Source organism: Onychostoma macrolepis, chromosome 08 (assembly GCF_012432095.1).
Source record: "Onychostoma macrolepis isolate SWU-2019 chromosome 08, ASM1243209v1, whole genome shotgun sequence".
Taxonomy (NCBI): Eukaryota; Metazoa; Chordata; class Actinopteri; order Cypriniformes; family Cyprinidae; genus Onychostoma; species Onychostoma macrolepis.
Window position 1 is genome coordinate 6,323,717 of NC_081162.1, and position 17,011 is coordinate 6,340,727.

Genomic DNA, 17,011 nt, shown 5'->3' on the forward strand with positions numbered 1-17,011 from the left:
TCTTGAAAGGGAAAGTGAAACTAAAAAATGATTGTGAATTCGAAAGCAGTTTCAAATGCCCCGCATATTAATAGCGGCTCCCTGAGTATTGAAATATATATTTTCCCTGTGTTTCCTTCCTGCTTGTGTGAGTTACTGAAATGAGCCGCACTGTGAAACAGCCAATCAGAGCAGAGCTCAACATTATTATTCATGACCCTTCCAAATACGGTAATAATTAGGGGTGTCAACGTTAACGCGTTAACGCATGCGATTAATCAAACATTTTTAACGCGTTAATTTTTTTTAACGCAAATTAATCATTTGATAAGGTTTGACCCCAACTTCTTCCCGTCATCACAGCGCAGAAGGTTATCTATCATTGTGTGATGAGGTTACAGCGAACCAGTGTTGCCAGGGTAATGGCACAAGTGGGCTATTTTGAAAATACAGTTGCGGGAAAAATTACAGAGCCGTGGGTTGTTGGTTTTTTGGGCTACTTTTATAATGTACCGTGGCCGCCCAAAGTGTATATAGACATATAAAAATTAAAATAGATCCTTTTACTAATGTGTATTATACTTGGAATGTATCCCTGGCGACTTAAGAACGGAGCGAGGCGGTTGTAACATCACAAACATCAGCCAGAGCATACATGTTAAGGCTTTTACACAGCAGAAATAAACATGACAACAGCTACTATAGATTATATAAGATAATAAACACACGTTTACGATAGGATATGGTCTAGTTGAATGTGTACATCAGAAATGCTAATTTGTGCAGCGATATAAAAGGCTATAAATAGCATATTTTAACAACAGTAAATGACCAAATTCCATATGTGATCGCAAAAGGAAGTTATTACAAGCACTTGATGGTGGTTTGAAGTGAGTTCTGAGTAAAAGTGCACTATTAATCTCATAAAGTCTTATGAAGCATGATGCTAATATTAGCTCTAATGCACCTGCAGAACAGGTCCAATTCTTCTTCATGATGCATTTTGTCATAATACTTCATGTAAGGTCGCAAGAAAATGTATTGTTGTATTTATTTAGAAATACTTTTGATAATAGTTGGGTAAATGTATACTGGGATTGAAGCGATGTGGCTTGGTAAACGTTTTATTGCCAGGCTGATAATGGCTGAATAAAAACAAAAAAATAATAATAATAAAGATTATGTCTCATACCTGGCGGAAGTGTGAACGGTTCTGTTTGCATTTTTTTTCCAACACATTTACAGGTAAATCCTAGTATTTTAAATTTGCGATTAATTATGATTAATCACAGTCCATGACTATGATTAACGCGATTAAATCTTTTAATCGATTGACAGCACTAGTAATAACAGACCATTTCATTCTAGGAACAAATCCTAGGACATGTAAAACCGTTTCTGGAGATTTTTTGCTCTTACCTAAGCCACAGAACAAGAACAATTTAAAATATTGCATCAATGCATTCTATGGCACCTTTAAGATCGTATAGCAACAAACATGCTCCCATGAATCCACACGGACCTGTATGAGGTTGTTGGCGAGGCGCGGGAGGTTTGTGGATCGTGGGGTGTGACTGAGCAGTTCAGGCTTGTCCGTGATGCAGCTTTCGACGCCCCTCAGCAGGGCCGTGATGGTGGACACCCACTCCTCCTTTACAGAGGGGCTGCTGGGTAATGCAGAGTTCAAGTGCTGTATGGCCTCATTGAGAGACACTTCAGATGTCTCGAGGCAGGAGCTGTAGTCTTTCAGCCGCAGCAGGGAGCTCTGAGGAGAGAAAAAACAAAGACGGATGTGGGGTCAACAGGTTAAGTGTCTGAAAACGCCACACTTTTATAGAATTGAGAGTTGAGGAAATGTTCGGTGATACGTGTCACGTTTAAGACAAATGGGATATTGCACACTTTGAGTGAAGCTAGTCATTATTCCCATAATGACTAGCTTTTAACATGCTGGCTCTATCATTTTGAGCTCTGATATGAATCGAACTGATCCACGGATACAGTAAGTCTGTGAGAAAAATATGATGCGTTTATGAGACAATGCAGTAACTTTATTTGAAGCCTATATACCAGGGATCCTCAAATCTGGCCCACGAGATCCACTTTCCTGCATAGTTTAGCTCTAACCCTAATCAAAAACACCTGAGCATGCTAATCAGTGTCGTCAAGATCATTAAAAAAAATCACAGGTAGGTGAGTTTGATCAGGGTTGGAGCTAAACTCTGCAGCAGATTGGCCCTCCAGGGAAAGATTTGAGGAACCCTGCTATATACACTGCAGTGCAAAAGTATTCATAATGCCTAATTATATACATTGTAATGCATCATATTTTTCCTTTCAAAAGTTTGGAGTTGGTAAGAGACTTCTAAAAACATTTTTTTTTTTTATTATTTTAAAAAAATTATTACAATATAAAATACAATATAGTTTTCTATGTGAATATATTTTAAAATGTAATTTATTCATGTGATCAAAGCTGAATTTTCAGCATCATTACTCCAGTCTTCAGTGTCACATGATCCTTCAGAAATCATTCTAATATACTGATTTGATGCTTATTGATGATTATTATTACAGTTCTTATAGAAACAGTGATACATTTTGGATTCTTTGATTAATTTATAAGAAATTATAATTTTTTGTAACATTATAAATGTCACATTTAATCAATTTAGGGCCAGATTTACTAAACAGGGCAAATTAGCCTATGGACGTGGAAATTTCTGCGGGTGATTTACTGACAACGCGCAAATTAAAGAACAGAGACACAACATCTCATTTCCATAATGACTAATGCAGTCTTCCAAGCGCAGCGCAAATTAGTCTAAGGATATGTTTGGATTCAGATAATGTGTTCTCCTGGCATTCCAAATAATGGAAAAAAATCCTCTCCCTCCTACTACGCACTCTCTGTTCTCTGTGGTGCCTCCTCCTAGCAACAACAAATGCAGCCATTTCAAGCACAAAATAGTTTAAGACATGCTTTTTTTGGGCGTTAAATAATGGCACATATACCAGTAATTTGACGAGTGCAAACATTAGTAAATCATGTTGCGTGATTCATTTTAATATTCTCCTCCCATAAATTTAGCGTCTGAAAGGGAAACTCCTACAAAAGCATATTCAATAAGGTCAGGCACAAAAATAACTGTGTCCACGCCTTTTCAGTGCTAATTCTTCTCCGCACGTCTTTAGTAAATCCTGACAGTAATATTTTAATGCAAAAATGCGGTTTGTGCTGGCGCAAACTGTTAGTAAATCTGGCCCTTAATGTATTAATTTCTTAATTTCTTTAAAAACCCCAAACTTTTAGTGTGTATTTTCAAAATAATTCTAAATGCAGTTATAATACATTACCATGTTTTACTCATGGTTATATTCATGGTTATATTACATTCAATTGTCAATTTGTTGTTTTGCCTGCATATTTAATTTCTGTTCATGTTCCTTTAAATAACTACTCCTTTTAAAGAGCATAACACTTCATAACACACAAAATAAAACATGAAATTATCATGTTTTTCATTTATTATGCTGTGCAGAAGGGATAAAGTACAGTCAGCTGGTCATTATCGCAAAGTAAACCTGACAGAATGATCAGAACCACAGAAGCAAAGTGGAGGACTCTTGAATTATCATGAAGGGGTTTATTTTGCATTAATGACCTACTGACTGTACATTATGCTGCTAAACTTACAAAGCTACACAATAAATAAATAAATATTAGGCAATATGAATAATTTATAATGCATTAATAATAACATTGTGATGCATTATACATACAGGCTTTGCAGGAAGTGTGTTTTACCTGCAGCAGTAACAGCTGTGCTGGTCTCTCAGGAGCAGAGCTGATGTAATCTAGAGGCTTCATTCGTGCCGAGCTGGGGCCGAAGCTCAGTGTGGGCTGCAGCAGACGGACCACAGACTGGTAGTCTCCCGTGTCAAACAGTCTCTGGATCTCCTCTAGAGACTGACATCGCTCTAGAGACTTCAACTTCTTCTCAATCTAAACAGAGCAATGAGAAGGAAACAATTTATATTCTTCTTCCGGCTTCGCTACTGTTTGGATGCTCTTGCTTACTGCTCTGCGCTTTGCTCCCTGTTTATGTACTTTTCGCAGATTTTTCGTAGTTTTTAAAGGGGTCTTATGACGTTGCTAAAAATAACATTATTTTGTGTATTTGGTGTACTTTGTTTATGCAGTTTAAGGTTCAAAAAACTGTACATTAATGTTGCTCCTCTATGCCCCGTCTTTCTGAAACGTGCCGATTTTTACAAAGATCATCGTTCTGAGAAGCGAGACTTGCTCTGATTGGCCAGCCATCCAGTGCATTGTGATTGGCCGAATACTTCAAGCGTGAGATGGAAATGTTACGCCCCTTACCGTATTGTGACGCCGTGTCCCGGCACAACGACACAAAAACAACAAAACCCATTACAAACGAGGCATTTGTTGCATCCAGTGGGGACATAATTCCTGATTATAATGACTTATACTGTCTTTTTAAACATTACCATGTCTGCATTTGTGATCGGAGAAACAACAAACAACAAGCGCTATACTACACAGCTCAAAACTCGCGTTTGAATAGTCAGTGGCAAATTCTTTAAATATGAAAACATACTTACAGGCTGTGAGTCAGAAGCGCCAGACTGTCCTTGCAAATTTGGAATTGCCCCACTTTATAGAAACAGTCTTTGAGCATAGCTGGCAGGCTACTCCCAGGTTCAGGAAATACTCCTCCGTAAAAAGCGATGCACACACTCGAATATTTGGGTTGAACTGTTCTGGAACAGTGTTGTAAATACAACTTAACCACTGATTTCTTGTGTCCTCTTTTGGAAGCCCAAACAAAGTAGTTTGGCTTTCACAACGAAACACAGCGTCTCCAAGGCATGGCGCCGGCGGCAGCAACAATACTACAGTGAGAATAAAAGTCCCGCCTTCTTTCATTACGTATACGTTTGGGCGGTGTTTTGCAAATCTCCCCACACCGTGACGTAGACATGTTGGGGCGTGTTTGAATGAGCCGTTTTAGGGGAGGCGTGGTAACTTTTAGAAAGAATATCTCTTTGGTTTTGAGACTTTAGTCTTTGCAACTTCAGGGATCTTATCTATGCACAAACAGCTTGTAACACTCCAAAGAGAAAGGAAAACTTGAAATCGCATCATATGACCCCTTTAACTTCAGCAGATCAGCACAGTGCTCAAACAACACAGTTTTGGTACAAACACCAAACTAAAGACTTTTGGGACTGGAATACTCTTTGCCTCCCACTGCCAGCAGCTTACATTACAGAGATGGGAAAACACAGCTGCCGACATTCTAACAGACGGGAAAGAAAATGCCTCTTGTGGAATCTACTTGCTGCATGAACTGCCACAGACGTCTACAAAGGATTGTGGTTCTTGAAACAAAGTTACTTGCTGGACATTCAAAACAGGTGGAACACACAGCAGATCGTCATCACAGACCCCCTCAGCATGCAGCTGATGAGTCCTGTGAATCTAGTGAATCTCAACAGTTTATACCATGTGTAGAGGAACAAGCCGAAACTGATCAACAGACTAGTCGATGACCCAAAGGCACTCGAGACATCAGATTGTCACGGGTATCTCGTATTGCTGTGGTAGCATCCTCTACCCCAGATACGGCTATGACAAGGCTTGCAAACACTGGTATTCTACCACCCCCTATATATCTTGAGAACAGATTTGAAGCATTAATGAAGGTGGGTAAGGAATCCCCAAATGTGATTGAACATAGATCGTATCAGCCAGGAGCTAACATCGCTACTGGTGCTCAAGGTCGAGCGGACAGCGGCATTCAGCTCAGAGCGCAGCCGAGCCCAGGACTCTGATAGTGGGAGACTCTATTATCAGGAACATCAGTAGCAGGACTACAACGACATGCTGCTTTCCTCAAGCAACCGTCTCTGATGTGAACAGCGAACTTCGGAACATTCTGATGAAGCACAAGACTGCAAATTGAATCATCATCCATGTGGGGAAGAATGATGTTCGGAAAGAGCAGTCAGAACTCCTTAAGAAGGATTTCAGTGAACTCTTTGAAACACTTCAAAGACATGAAGTTCAGTCGTTCATAAGTGGACCACTCCCAGCAAGGGGAACTAACATGTTTTCACAGCTGCTGGGGCTGAATACATGGCTACAAAGAACCTGTAGTATAAATGGAGTCAACTTCATCGACAACTTAAATCTTTTCTGGGGCCATAGACAACTGTTTAAACTGGATGGCCATCACCCAAACAAACTTGGTGCAAGAGTGCTAAAGGACAATATCTACTTCTCCCTCCGTCATCCTTCAGTAGTGTGAGCCAATCCACTTAACCTGAATGGCACACACACACCTGGACAGAATATGAGTGACCACAGGACTTCATATCAGCTTCCGAGTGATCGTGTGGTTGACACATCCCACAAGGACATTGATAACGCCATACAGTCAAAACAAACTCTGCTCATTGAAACTATCCCGGCTGAGCCCTGCCCACAGAGCTCATCACAGACTGACTGTAATGAACTACAACAGCTCCAAGACTCAGCACCCAAGGACAACTTTCTGGAAAACAGCCAGGGAAGCCAGGACAACATATCACAGCCACCAGAAACAACAGAGCCACAGTCCCACTCACCAGACACATTATCCCTCTCTCCAGCATCTCCACTTCTAAGCTTCTCACAGAAAATGGAGGAACTGATGTATGCTGGGACAAAACTCTCCCACTCTTTTGCTGCAAGCCCCCACATATCAACTAAAAAACGGCGGGCCCCACATCCACCAAAGACTGCAGGCCCAGCTCATCCTCCTCCTCCTGTGAGAGCTCTTCAACCGCTGCCACAACACCAGGGCCCAAACCCTCCTCCATCGGCTGTAGGTGAACCAAAAACAACTGATAAGAGCTCTCAGTGATATGTCGGGTCCCCGCTATGTTAGCAGCAACTTTCACAAATGTTTACAGAACAAGCAGGAACCCAGTGTGCTTGTGGCTTTCCCTATTTCTGTTTTATCACATGATAGAAAGTCTAAGGCCTTCTCAAGCCGTACGGCTGACCCATCTAATCTGCGGCCTGTAATGCATCAATCTAAGATTGCTGTAGAGACAAAATGTAATTCCATCAAGTTAGCATTTTTAAACATTCGCTCACTAAAAAATAAATAATTTCTGATCAATGATTTAATAACCACAAATAACCTGGATTTTATGTTTCTAAATGAAACATGGCTAGAAGACAGCTGCAGTGCAACAGTCCTCAATGAAACAGCCCCTCCTAACTTTAATTTTACAAGTGTCTGCAGGACTGTTAGGACAGGTGGAGGTGTAGCTGCTCTATTTAAAGATGTTTATCAATGCAATCAAGTGTCATTTGGTCAGTATTTGTCTTTTGAATACCTAGGTATTGAGCTGAAAGGTGCTCCACGCATTCTGTTTATCATTATTTACAGGCCCCCAAAATACTCTCCAGCCTTTGTTGAAGAATTCACAGAACTGTTATCAATGATTTCCTCAGAGTTTGACTGTTTTGCTATTGCAGGGAATTTTACAAAAGAAATTATAACTGTTTTAAACACTTTTGATCTGACCCAGCATGTGCATGGACCAACACACAATCATGGACACACTCTAGATTTACTCATCAGTAGAGGTCTAAATATTTCATCCATTGTTATTAAGGATGTAGCACTATCTGATCACTTCTGTATTTTCTTTGATATATTGATCTCTGTTACCACTGAATCTAGATCTGTCTCTGTCAGAAAGAGATGCATTAACGAGAACACTAGCATTTCTGCAGACTCTGTTGATCTTCTCCTGGATTCTTTTAACTCAAAAGTTAAGAATGTTATTGATGATATTGCTCCGGTAAAAGTCAGCAAGAAGACTGGCAGACAAAAATCATCTTGGAGAAAATCAACAGCAGTTCAGAGTATGAAAAGACAATGCAGAAAAGCTGAGCAGATGTGGCGGGAGACGAAACTCGAAATTCACTATAGCATCTATAAAGACAGCCTTCATGCTTTCAATGTGAAACTAGCCACAGCTAGACAGATCTTCTTATCAAACCTTATAAACAGTAACTTTAACAACACTCACACTCTTTTTGCTACTGTTGAGAGACTGACAAACCCCCCAAGTCAGAGTGAAATGCTCTCCGACAGGAAATGCAATGAGTTTGCTTCCTTCTTTTCTGAGAAGATCAATAATATCAGAAAGGAGATTGGCACATCCTCAAGTTATGCAGAGGTCACACAGATTCAACCGCAATTTCAAAAAGAAGTGACTATGTCTGTTTTTGAAGCAATTGATAGCAACATTTTGGAAGAAATAGTACAGCACCTTAAATCGTCAACCTGCTATCTTGACACACTTCCCACATCTTTTTTCAAAAGTGTGCTTAACTGTTTAGAAGCAGATATCTTAGTAGTGGTGAACGCCTCACTTCTTCCTGGGACTTTTCCAAACTCCCTGAAAACTGCAGTTGAAGAACCCCTTCTGAAAGAGCGCAATCTAGATAACACCATGTTGAGCAACTATAGACCAATATCAAATCTTCCTTTCATAGGTAAGATTATTGAAAAGGTAGTTTTTAATCAGCTGAACAACTACTTAAATTCAAATGGATACCTGGACAATTTTCAATCTGCTTTCCGAGCACATTACAGCACAGAGACCGCGCTTATTAAGATAATAAATGATATTCGCTTCAATTCTGATTCTGGCAAAATATCAGTGCTGGTGCTAGTAGATCTTAGTGCTGTGTTTGACACTGTCGATCATAACACTTCTAGAGAGACTGGAAAACTGGGTCGGGCTTTCTGGGATGGTACTCAAATGGTTCAGGTCATACTTAGAAGGGAGAGTTTATTATGTGAGTATAGGAGAGCATAAGTCTAAGTTGACGTCCATGACATGCCGAGTCCCACAAGGCTCAATTCTTGCACCACTCTTGTTTAGCCTGTATATGCTCCCACTAAGTCAAATAATGAGAAAGAACCAAATTGCCTATCACAGCTATGCTGATGATACCCAGATTTACCTAGCCTTATCTCCAAATGACTACAGCCCCATTGACTCCCTCTGCCAATGCATTGATGAAATTAGCAGTTGGATGTGCCAGAACTTTCTTCAGTTAAACAAGGAGAAAACTGAAGTCATTGCATTTGGAAACAAAGATGAAGTTCTCAAGGTGAATGTATACCTTGAGTCTAGGGGTCAAACAACAAAAAATCAAGTAAAAAATCTTGGGGTGATTCTGGAGACAGATCTTAGTTTTAGTAGTCATGTCAAAGCAGTAACTAAATCAGCATACTACCATTTCAAAAACATTGCAAGAATTAGATGTTTTGTGTCCAGTCAAGACTTGGAGAAACTTGTTCATGCCTTTATCACCAGCAGGGTGGATTAATGTAATCTTCTCCTCACCGGCCTTCGAAAGATGACCATTAGACAGCTGCAGCTCATCCAGAATGCTGCTGCCAGGAAATTACCAGAAAATCTGAGCATATCACACCAGACCTCAGGTCCTTACACTGGCTTCCAGTTACAGTTAGGATTGATTTTAAAGTACTTTTACTCGTTTATAAATCACTCAATGGCCTAGAACCTAAATACACTGCAGATATGCTCACTGAATATAAACCTAACAGACCACTCAGATCATTAGGACCGAGTCAGTTAGAAATACCAAGGGTTCATACAAAACAAGGGGAGTCCGCTTTTAGCTATAATGCCGCCTGCAGTTGGAATCAGCTTCCAGATGAGATCAGATGTGCTAAAACATTAGCCACATTTAAATCCAGACTCAAAACTCATCTGTTTGGCTGTGCATTTGTTGAATGAGCCCTGTGCTATGTCCGAACTGATTGCACTCACTGCATTTTATGTATAATTTTCTATAATTTTCTGAATTTTCTATTCTTAACTGTTTTAAATTCATTTGAAATCAATTTTATATCATTTTATTATTATTTTTTTAATTCCTTGTTTTTATTGTTGTGATTATTATTTTTTTAATGACTATTTCACTTCCTTTTATGTAAAGCACTTTGAATTACCACCGTGTATGAAATGTGCTATATAAATAAACTTGCCTTGCCTATAATTAAAGGGCCAATATAATGCAAAACTGTACCTTGGCCTTTTTTTTTTTTTCTTATTTTTTAAATAAAGTCTGATCTACCGTGCAGATGTAATCTAGCACCCAGACCAGTTTAGTAGAAACTCCAAAAACTGCTTAGTTTTTACAAAATGTAAAGCACAAGACATCATATTGGTTGCACTTTATATGTACATGCTATACACTTGTTATAATAACTACACTAACAGGGTAATAAGAAGGTACTAACCCTGAACCTACGTGTAAAATATTATATTACTCAGCACTCTCTCGGGTAAGTGCGCTGTAAAAGCACACTGTAAAATACAGTGTAACCAGGACATTTTAAATGTAGTATTCTCAAAAAAATCAAATTGTAGGGGTCAGAAAAGGGATGGAAAAAGTATACAATGGAGTATATTACCACCTTCAAAATATTTATATTAATTTATATTAATAGTTTTTACACACACATATGTAACAGTTTCAAGATTCTTTGAAGAATAAAATAAAAAATAAAGAAATTATAATGTCTTTATTATAATACTGTAATATGTCTTTATTGTCACTTTTTTTATTAATTTTATGCATCTTTGCTGAATAAAAGTATTAACTTCAGTAAATATCACAGATTGCTTAATGGTAAATTAACCGTGAAGGTTTTATTTATTTTGATACACCTTTATTCAATTTTAAACCCATTTTAAAGTTTCTGATCTTTTCTTGCATGTTCACCCAAAAATGTTGATGTTTATCTGCTTACCCCAGGGCATCCAAGATGTAGGTGACTTTGTTTCTTCAGTAGAACACAAACGAAGATTTTTAACTCAAACCGTTGCAGTCTGTCAGTCATATAATGGCAGTTTCTTTCACAGACCAATTGTTTCGTGTCTTTAGACCTCAATGTATCGTCACGAGCCACAGGGTTTAATTTGGTTTTGTCTGTGTATGTTTATTTTTCTCTCAAAGACGTGGGTCCCATTGACTGCCATTATATGACTGACCAACTGCAACGGTTTGAGTTAAAAATCTTCGTTTGTGTTCTACAAGTCACCTACATCTTGGATGCCCTTGGGCTAAGCAGATAAACATCAAATTTTTGGGTGAACTATCCATTTAAGGATAAATCAGAATATATATTTATTTTAAAAAGAGTCATTGTTTCACCTACTTTAGTGAAAATGTTAATTAATTAAAAAGCTCTCTCGTTCCTTCTCTTCTCAGCTTTAATCAATAATGGAACCATGAACAAGGTATGAGTGTCACATGATTAAATGCGTGGAAATACTGTTGCAGTTTCTACTGAACAGCACTTCTGCTCTTCTATGAAACAGAAGTGACAGTGTCTTGAGAGATCAACTTCTTTTGTACCGTACCTCCTCTATAGAGATGGCATTGTCCACACTGAGGTTGGGCATGAGGATGGTGATTTTTTCCATCTCACTTGTCTGACCTTTCAGCAGACCGACACACATGTCGTAACACTCGAGTGCCTCCTCCATGTCACCCTAAAACAGCAAATTAACATTCATATTTTCATGTCTACAGGGCAAAAACTTCACACAAGTAATAATTCTTTAAGTGTAAATGTAATTTCTCTAAATATACTCTTATCTATATGCAAGTCAGCACTAGTAAAGATAACCAAATGTGTTCTAATGATACTACTGGTGATTCTGTGTTTAGAAACTGAGCTCTCTTACCTGAAAAGCGAGGTATCGTGCTTTGAGCCAGTGAACTCTGACGGCAAAAGAGAGCCAGTCGTCTTCAAACAGATCTCTCTGAGAGGAGGCCATGGTCAGGAGGAACATATCTGTCTGAAAGCGGTTCTCTGGACCATTAGCGTCCCCACAATCCCTTCCTGAACCAGACATGGTCTTCCTCTGTGACACTGTAAATACAGGCATATGACATTGGTGTGATTCCTTTTCATGATTTGTGAACTATTATTGCATGAGTGCCTGATGTCAAACACAACACAAATGTCTGACTCAGTGTGATGTTCTTACTGTTCTTGCCCTTCATCATGGACTTCTGCTCCAACTGCAGCTCCAGACAGCAGACACACATCAGCATCATTTCCTGTGACATAACAGACAGTATAATGTCTAAGTAGATGTATTGTAAATAAAACCACACTGTGATTTGACCTGTAAACATCTATTACATGCATCTGATATGTACATGCAATTGAATTTGAGTATTAAATTTTAAATCAATTAGTACAAATGTAAACTAAAAATCTTTGACCACAATTGTATATTTCACTTTGTCTCAGAATTACACCTAGGAAATAACTGGTATTACAGTTAGACAAGTGAAATTATTTCAAGCAAATAAAAACAAAAACAAAATGCAGTTGAAAGGATAAGGAAAAAAATAAGAATCAGGCACATCTACTACAATTTAATTAAATATTAGAAATATACCCTACAGATTAAAAGTTTAAGGTCAATAAGATTTATATTTAAAATAAATGCTGTTCTTTTGGACTTTGTATGGATTAAAGAAAAAATGCACCACAAAAATGAAGCAGCACAAATGTTTTCAACATTGATGATGAAAAAATGTTTCTTGAGCAGCAAATCAGCATATTAGAATGATTTCTGAAAGATCATGTGACACTGAAGACTAGAGTAATGATGCTGAAAATTGCTTTGCATCACAGAAATAAATTACATTTAAAAAACTTTTTAAATGGTAATAATCCTGTCACCTCCAGATAAACATTCAGTTTGTGTTTCATTTCTGGTCTTGTGTCTTAATTGTGTAGGTTCATTTACATAACAGAGAACGTCTGTGACCTAGTTTTTGCTAAAAACACTCATTAAGTTATCTGTCTCTGTCTGTTTTTCAGTAGACCCACTGGGAGACATACAGCAAGTTCAGGTGGCATGATGAATAGAGTTTTATTTCCAGGCAGGTGCAAGCAGTATGTGTGCCAAATGATCTTCCGATGAGGAAGAAACTCCTTTAAGTGAACACGTGTAGTAATTTCCTTCTATGCGCAGATGAATAAACACGGTTCTAAGTCATTCTTCTGTTCATACAACAGTTTTCTCTCAGTCAGTCACACTTATCCAGACTAGTGGAATCAAATTGTGTTTTAGCGCTAGGCAAACACACACAAAAAACTAAACAAATATGTTTTTATTTGGTTTTAAATTCTTAATTAAATAACACCCTTTTTCAGAATATATTTCAAAATGTAATTATTTACTGAAGTGGCGAAGAATAATTATAATTCCAGTACCCATATCACAAAAAAACTAGCCTAAAAGACAAGTAAACAGTCAGCGATTAAATAAGAAAATGGAAACTAATTACAAGCAATAGGGCAAAAAACTACAGCAGAACAAATAAATATGAAATGCTACATCCATTGTATAAAGTAAAGAAATTAATAGAGAGACTGTATATTCTTCACTGTGTAAATTAAATATATATTTCTTCTTATTAAAGTTACAAAAGTGAATTAGTCAAGAGCAATGAGAGATTTTTTGTTGTTTAACATGAATGACAAACAGCAGGAATATTAGACTGCTGTCACATTAAGAGCAGCCCGGATACAATATACTGTTACACATGTGTTTTCTTTCTCAGCTGTTTGCTTTCACTAACCTAAATTACTGTGTTTATAAGGATCAAGGCCTATAAAAGCGGCTTTATATCACTTCGTTCAATTCAATACTCCGTCTTCACGTGCGCATGCCTCTCTGACAGCGCTCAGAAACAGTCTCTCAGACAGAGCGCGCATACAGCGAAAATAGTTCTCTTTCGCTGCTGATTGCATTTCAATGGATTAAAATCATTTGTTTTTAAACCACAATGCTTAAAAACATTTGCAAACGATACGTTTTTGTGACCACGTAGTTCAAAATCTCTACCGGTTGACAAATTTCTACCAGTTAATCGCCCACCAGTAAAATACAATAAAATACACTTTTTTTTTTTTTGACTCTCAAAATGACCATTGAGTTGTATTTTATGAATCACCAAGCACCCACGGTTTCAGCAAAAAATCTTCTTTACTGTTCTACCTAAATCTTGGATGGTTTGAAGTAGGGATGCACGATATTTATCGGACAGATAAATTATTGAACAATATGGGTGAACTACTACTTTGCCGTAGTCGTTACAACGTGACAGCTTATGTAGTTAAATGTTGCGTTTTATGGTATATACCATTTAATTCCATCAGAATACGATTCTACCATTAGTCTTTCATTTAATCTGTGTTGATTATGTTTTAAACCTAAGCTAATTTTAACGATTTTTCTCGTTTGTACAAAGATATGTCTGCTGTTAGCAACAGCACCTCAGGTAGTACTAAGACTAAAGACATGTGAAGAGAACAATCCAATTATTGCCTAAACATCCTCCTCATAATTCATCATTTGTATTTAAATAAGTGACTGAATGCCGCGTTGCGCTGTCTTGTTTAGGTTGCTTAATGATTTTTATGTTCTCGGCTACGGCGATGTAACAGCTTACTTCCGGTCAGCATAGCCGTTCCATTCGCAGCTGTTGCTTAATGTCCCTATATAACTTCCTCATCCTCATGCACTAAAAAGGTTGAATAGATGCATTTCTTTATGCATGAAATATTTGAATATAAATTTGTTGTTAATGAGTTGTTAATTGCAGATAAACCATAGTTCTGTCATAGTTCTGTTAAACCATTTCTGTTACTAAGTATTGTGGTGCCTTACACAAAAAATAAAAACATTTGGAGAGTCAGGACTGATGTTTGCTATTATAGTTAGGCCAGAGCTACTAAAATATCAGTTTCATCAGTGCATCTTAGATTTTGTATTCTCCTGGGTGCACAAACTGCAGATTATATGAAAATTATAATATAAAAATGTGAACTTATCGGTATCGGCCATGAGAAGGACTTAATTATCGATATCGGTTCAAATTTTTCATATCGTGCATCCCTAATTTGAAGTGAGTAAATTAAAAGCAAATTTTAATTTTTGGGTGAACTATCCCTTTAATGTCATTGTAAACATGAAAGCTAAATTGCACATGGAAATCTGCTTCAAACAAAACCATGAATATCTTTTGAAGTTGTACTGGCATGAAACAGGCTCACCTTTATGTGCTGGTTGCTGGAATCTCTGAGCAGTGGGTTGGGCAGCCCAGCGCTGTGTTTCCTCCAGCAGCTGAAGAGATCCAGCACCACTACGCTGAGGCCTGCTGGCCACTCCTCCAGAAACTTCTGCCCCACCGCCTTCAGATACCGAATCATCAGCTCCAGGATCCCGCCATTCTGCATGTTCGCCAGCAGGAACGCATGAACTTCCTTCCGCTCTGAGGAACCATGAAGAACAGAGAGAATCAAAGAGATGCAGAAAGAAATAAAACGGTGACTAAAAAGAAAACTGCAGTTTCTGTACCTGACTGCATAGAGACGATGTACTCAGAGGAGCTGGATCCACGGTTCAACTGGGAATCAGGTTTGCCGTCACACTGTGCGTCCATGTTACTCAGACTCTCCTCATCTTCATCATCTTCAAACTTTTTCAGTCTGGAAATAAAGCTCAAGTCAATGTGACAAAGGAAGACTTTCTAAGGACATGTTTGAAGTCTAATATACAACTATGTGCAGCAGGATTTCAGTCGAATGTGTTTTCACTGCTAGGATTCACTCAGCATGACAAAACAAAAATAGAAACTGGTAAAATGTCTTATAGTGCATTGCTTGATATGGTCACAGCAGGTTGGAACCAAACCCCTGAATAGATTAATATTAAAATAAACACCTAGAGGGGAGGAATTTGAGCAGAAGCTCTTGGAAGTCAATCTTCTCTTCTTTCTTGCATTTGGTGTTGCGGACACGTGCCGAGCGCCTCTTTGCCGTCTCTACAGTGTCCTCTACCACACGTTTTCTCTTGGTGCCTTTTTTCACTTTGTCATTCAAGGCGACGTCCAGAGCTGTAGGGTGAAGAGCAATGACATCATCAGTGTCATATATGCTTGAAAACAAATGCTGAAATGCGCTTGAATTCAACTTCTTCACAACTCCTATAATCCTATGTTTCAAAAAAGTCTGTCACTTTAAATGAGTGTGTAAAATGTACAGGGTGGTTGTCTTCAGAGGTGTCTGTAAGAACACTTTCATCAAATACACTATCGTTCAAAAGTTTGCAGTTTGTTAATGTTTTTATTTGATCAAAAACACAATAAAAACAGTAATATTGTAAAATATTATTACAATTTAAAATAGCTGTTTTCTATTGTAATATATTTTAAAATGTAATTTATGCTTGTGATGTAAATCTGAATTTTCAGCATCATTGCTCCAGTCTTCAGTGTCACATGATCCTTTAGAAATCATTCTAATATACTTATTTGCTGTTCAAGAAACATTTCTGACTATTATTAATGTTGAAAACAGTTGTGCTGTTTAATAGTTTTATGATAGTTTTCCAGGATTCTTTGATGAACAGAAGCATTTATCTGAAATACTATTTTTTGTAACATTATACATGCATTTAATGTAACTTTGATCAGTTTAATGTATCTGTACTAAATAAAAGTATTATGATTTGAGCGCTAAATTTCAAACAGCCAAATTATGCATAGAGTAAATTTAATATGTTTGGTATCCCAGTCACAATGAAAGCATCCAAACTGAATTAGAAATTAATTATTAATTATTAATAATAGCAATATGTAACACACTAGATTATTAAACATTTATTGTTCTTTGTCTCTCAAGCGTTTCTCAAGCTAACTGCTCTTTCTTTTTTAACTATCAGATGGTAGGAACATTCATCGTGTGCAATTCCAATCGAAAAATTTTACTTTTACAGTATCTTAATTTTAACATTTATGATACACAATGTACGTAGCAATAACTGAATGCATGAAAACACGTAATGGAATTTAAATGTTATTTTCAAA

At 37.7% G+C, this 17,011-nt stretch overlaps 1 protein-coding gene across 7 annotated transcripts in view; it reads right to left on the reverse strand.

The window, feature by feature from the left end:
* The window catches only part of cabin1 (calcineurin binding protein 1), a 115,896-nt gene that overhangs the window by 86,666 nt on the left and 12,219 nt on the right, over nt 1-17,011 (reverse strand). For all 7 annotated transcript variants that reach the window (XM_058785876.1, XM_058785875.1, XM_058785878.1 and 4 more), the window contains 8 exons: nt 15,868-16,039; nt 15,502-15,632; nt 15,198-15,415; nt 12,109-12,181; nt 11,803-11,990; nt 11,476-11,607; nt 3,788-3,985; nt 1,502-1,744 (listed from right to left, as the gene is read on the reverse strand). In XM_058785876.1, the coding sequence (XP_058641859.1) occupies nt 1,502-1,744; nt 3,788-3,985; nt 11,476-11,607; nt 11,803-11,990; nt 12,109-12,181; nt 15,198-15,415; nt 15,502-15,632; nt 15,868-16,039 (1,355 nt within the window). The remainder of the gene's footprint in view (nt 1-1,501; nt 1,745-3,787; nt 3,986-11,475; nt 11,608-11,802; nt 11,991-12,108; nt 12,182-15,197; nt 15,416-15,501; nt 15,633-15,867; nt 16,040-17,011) is intronic.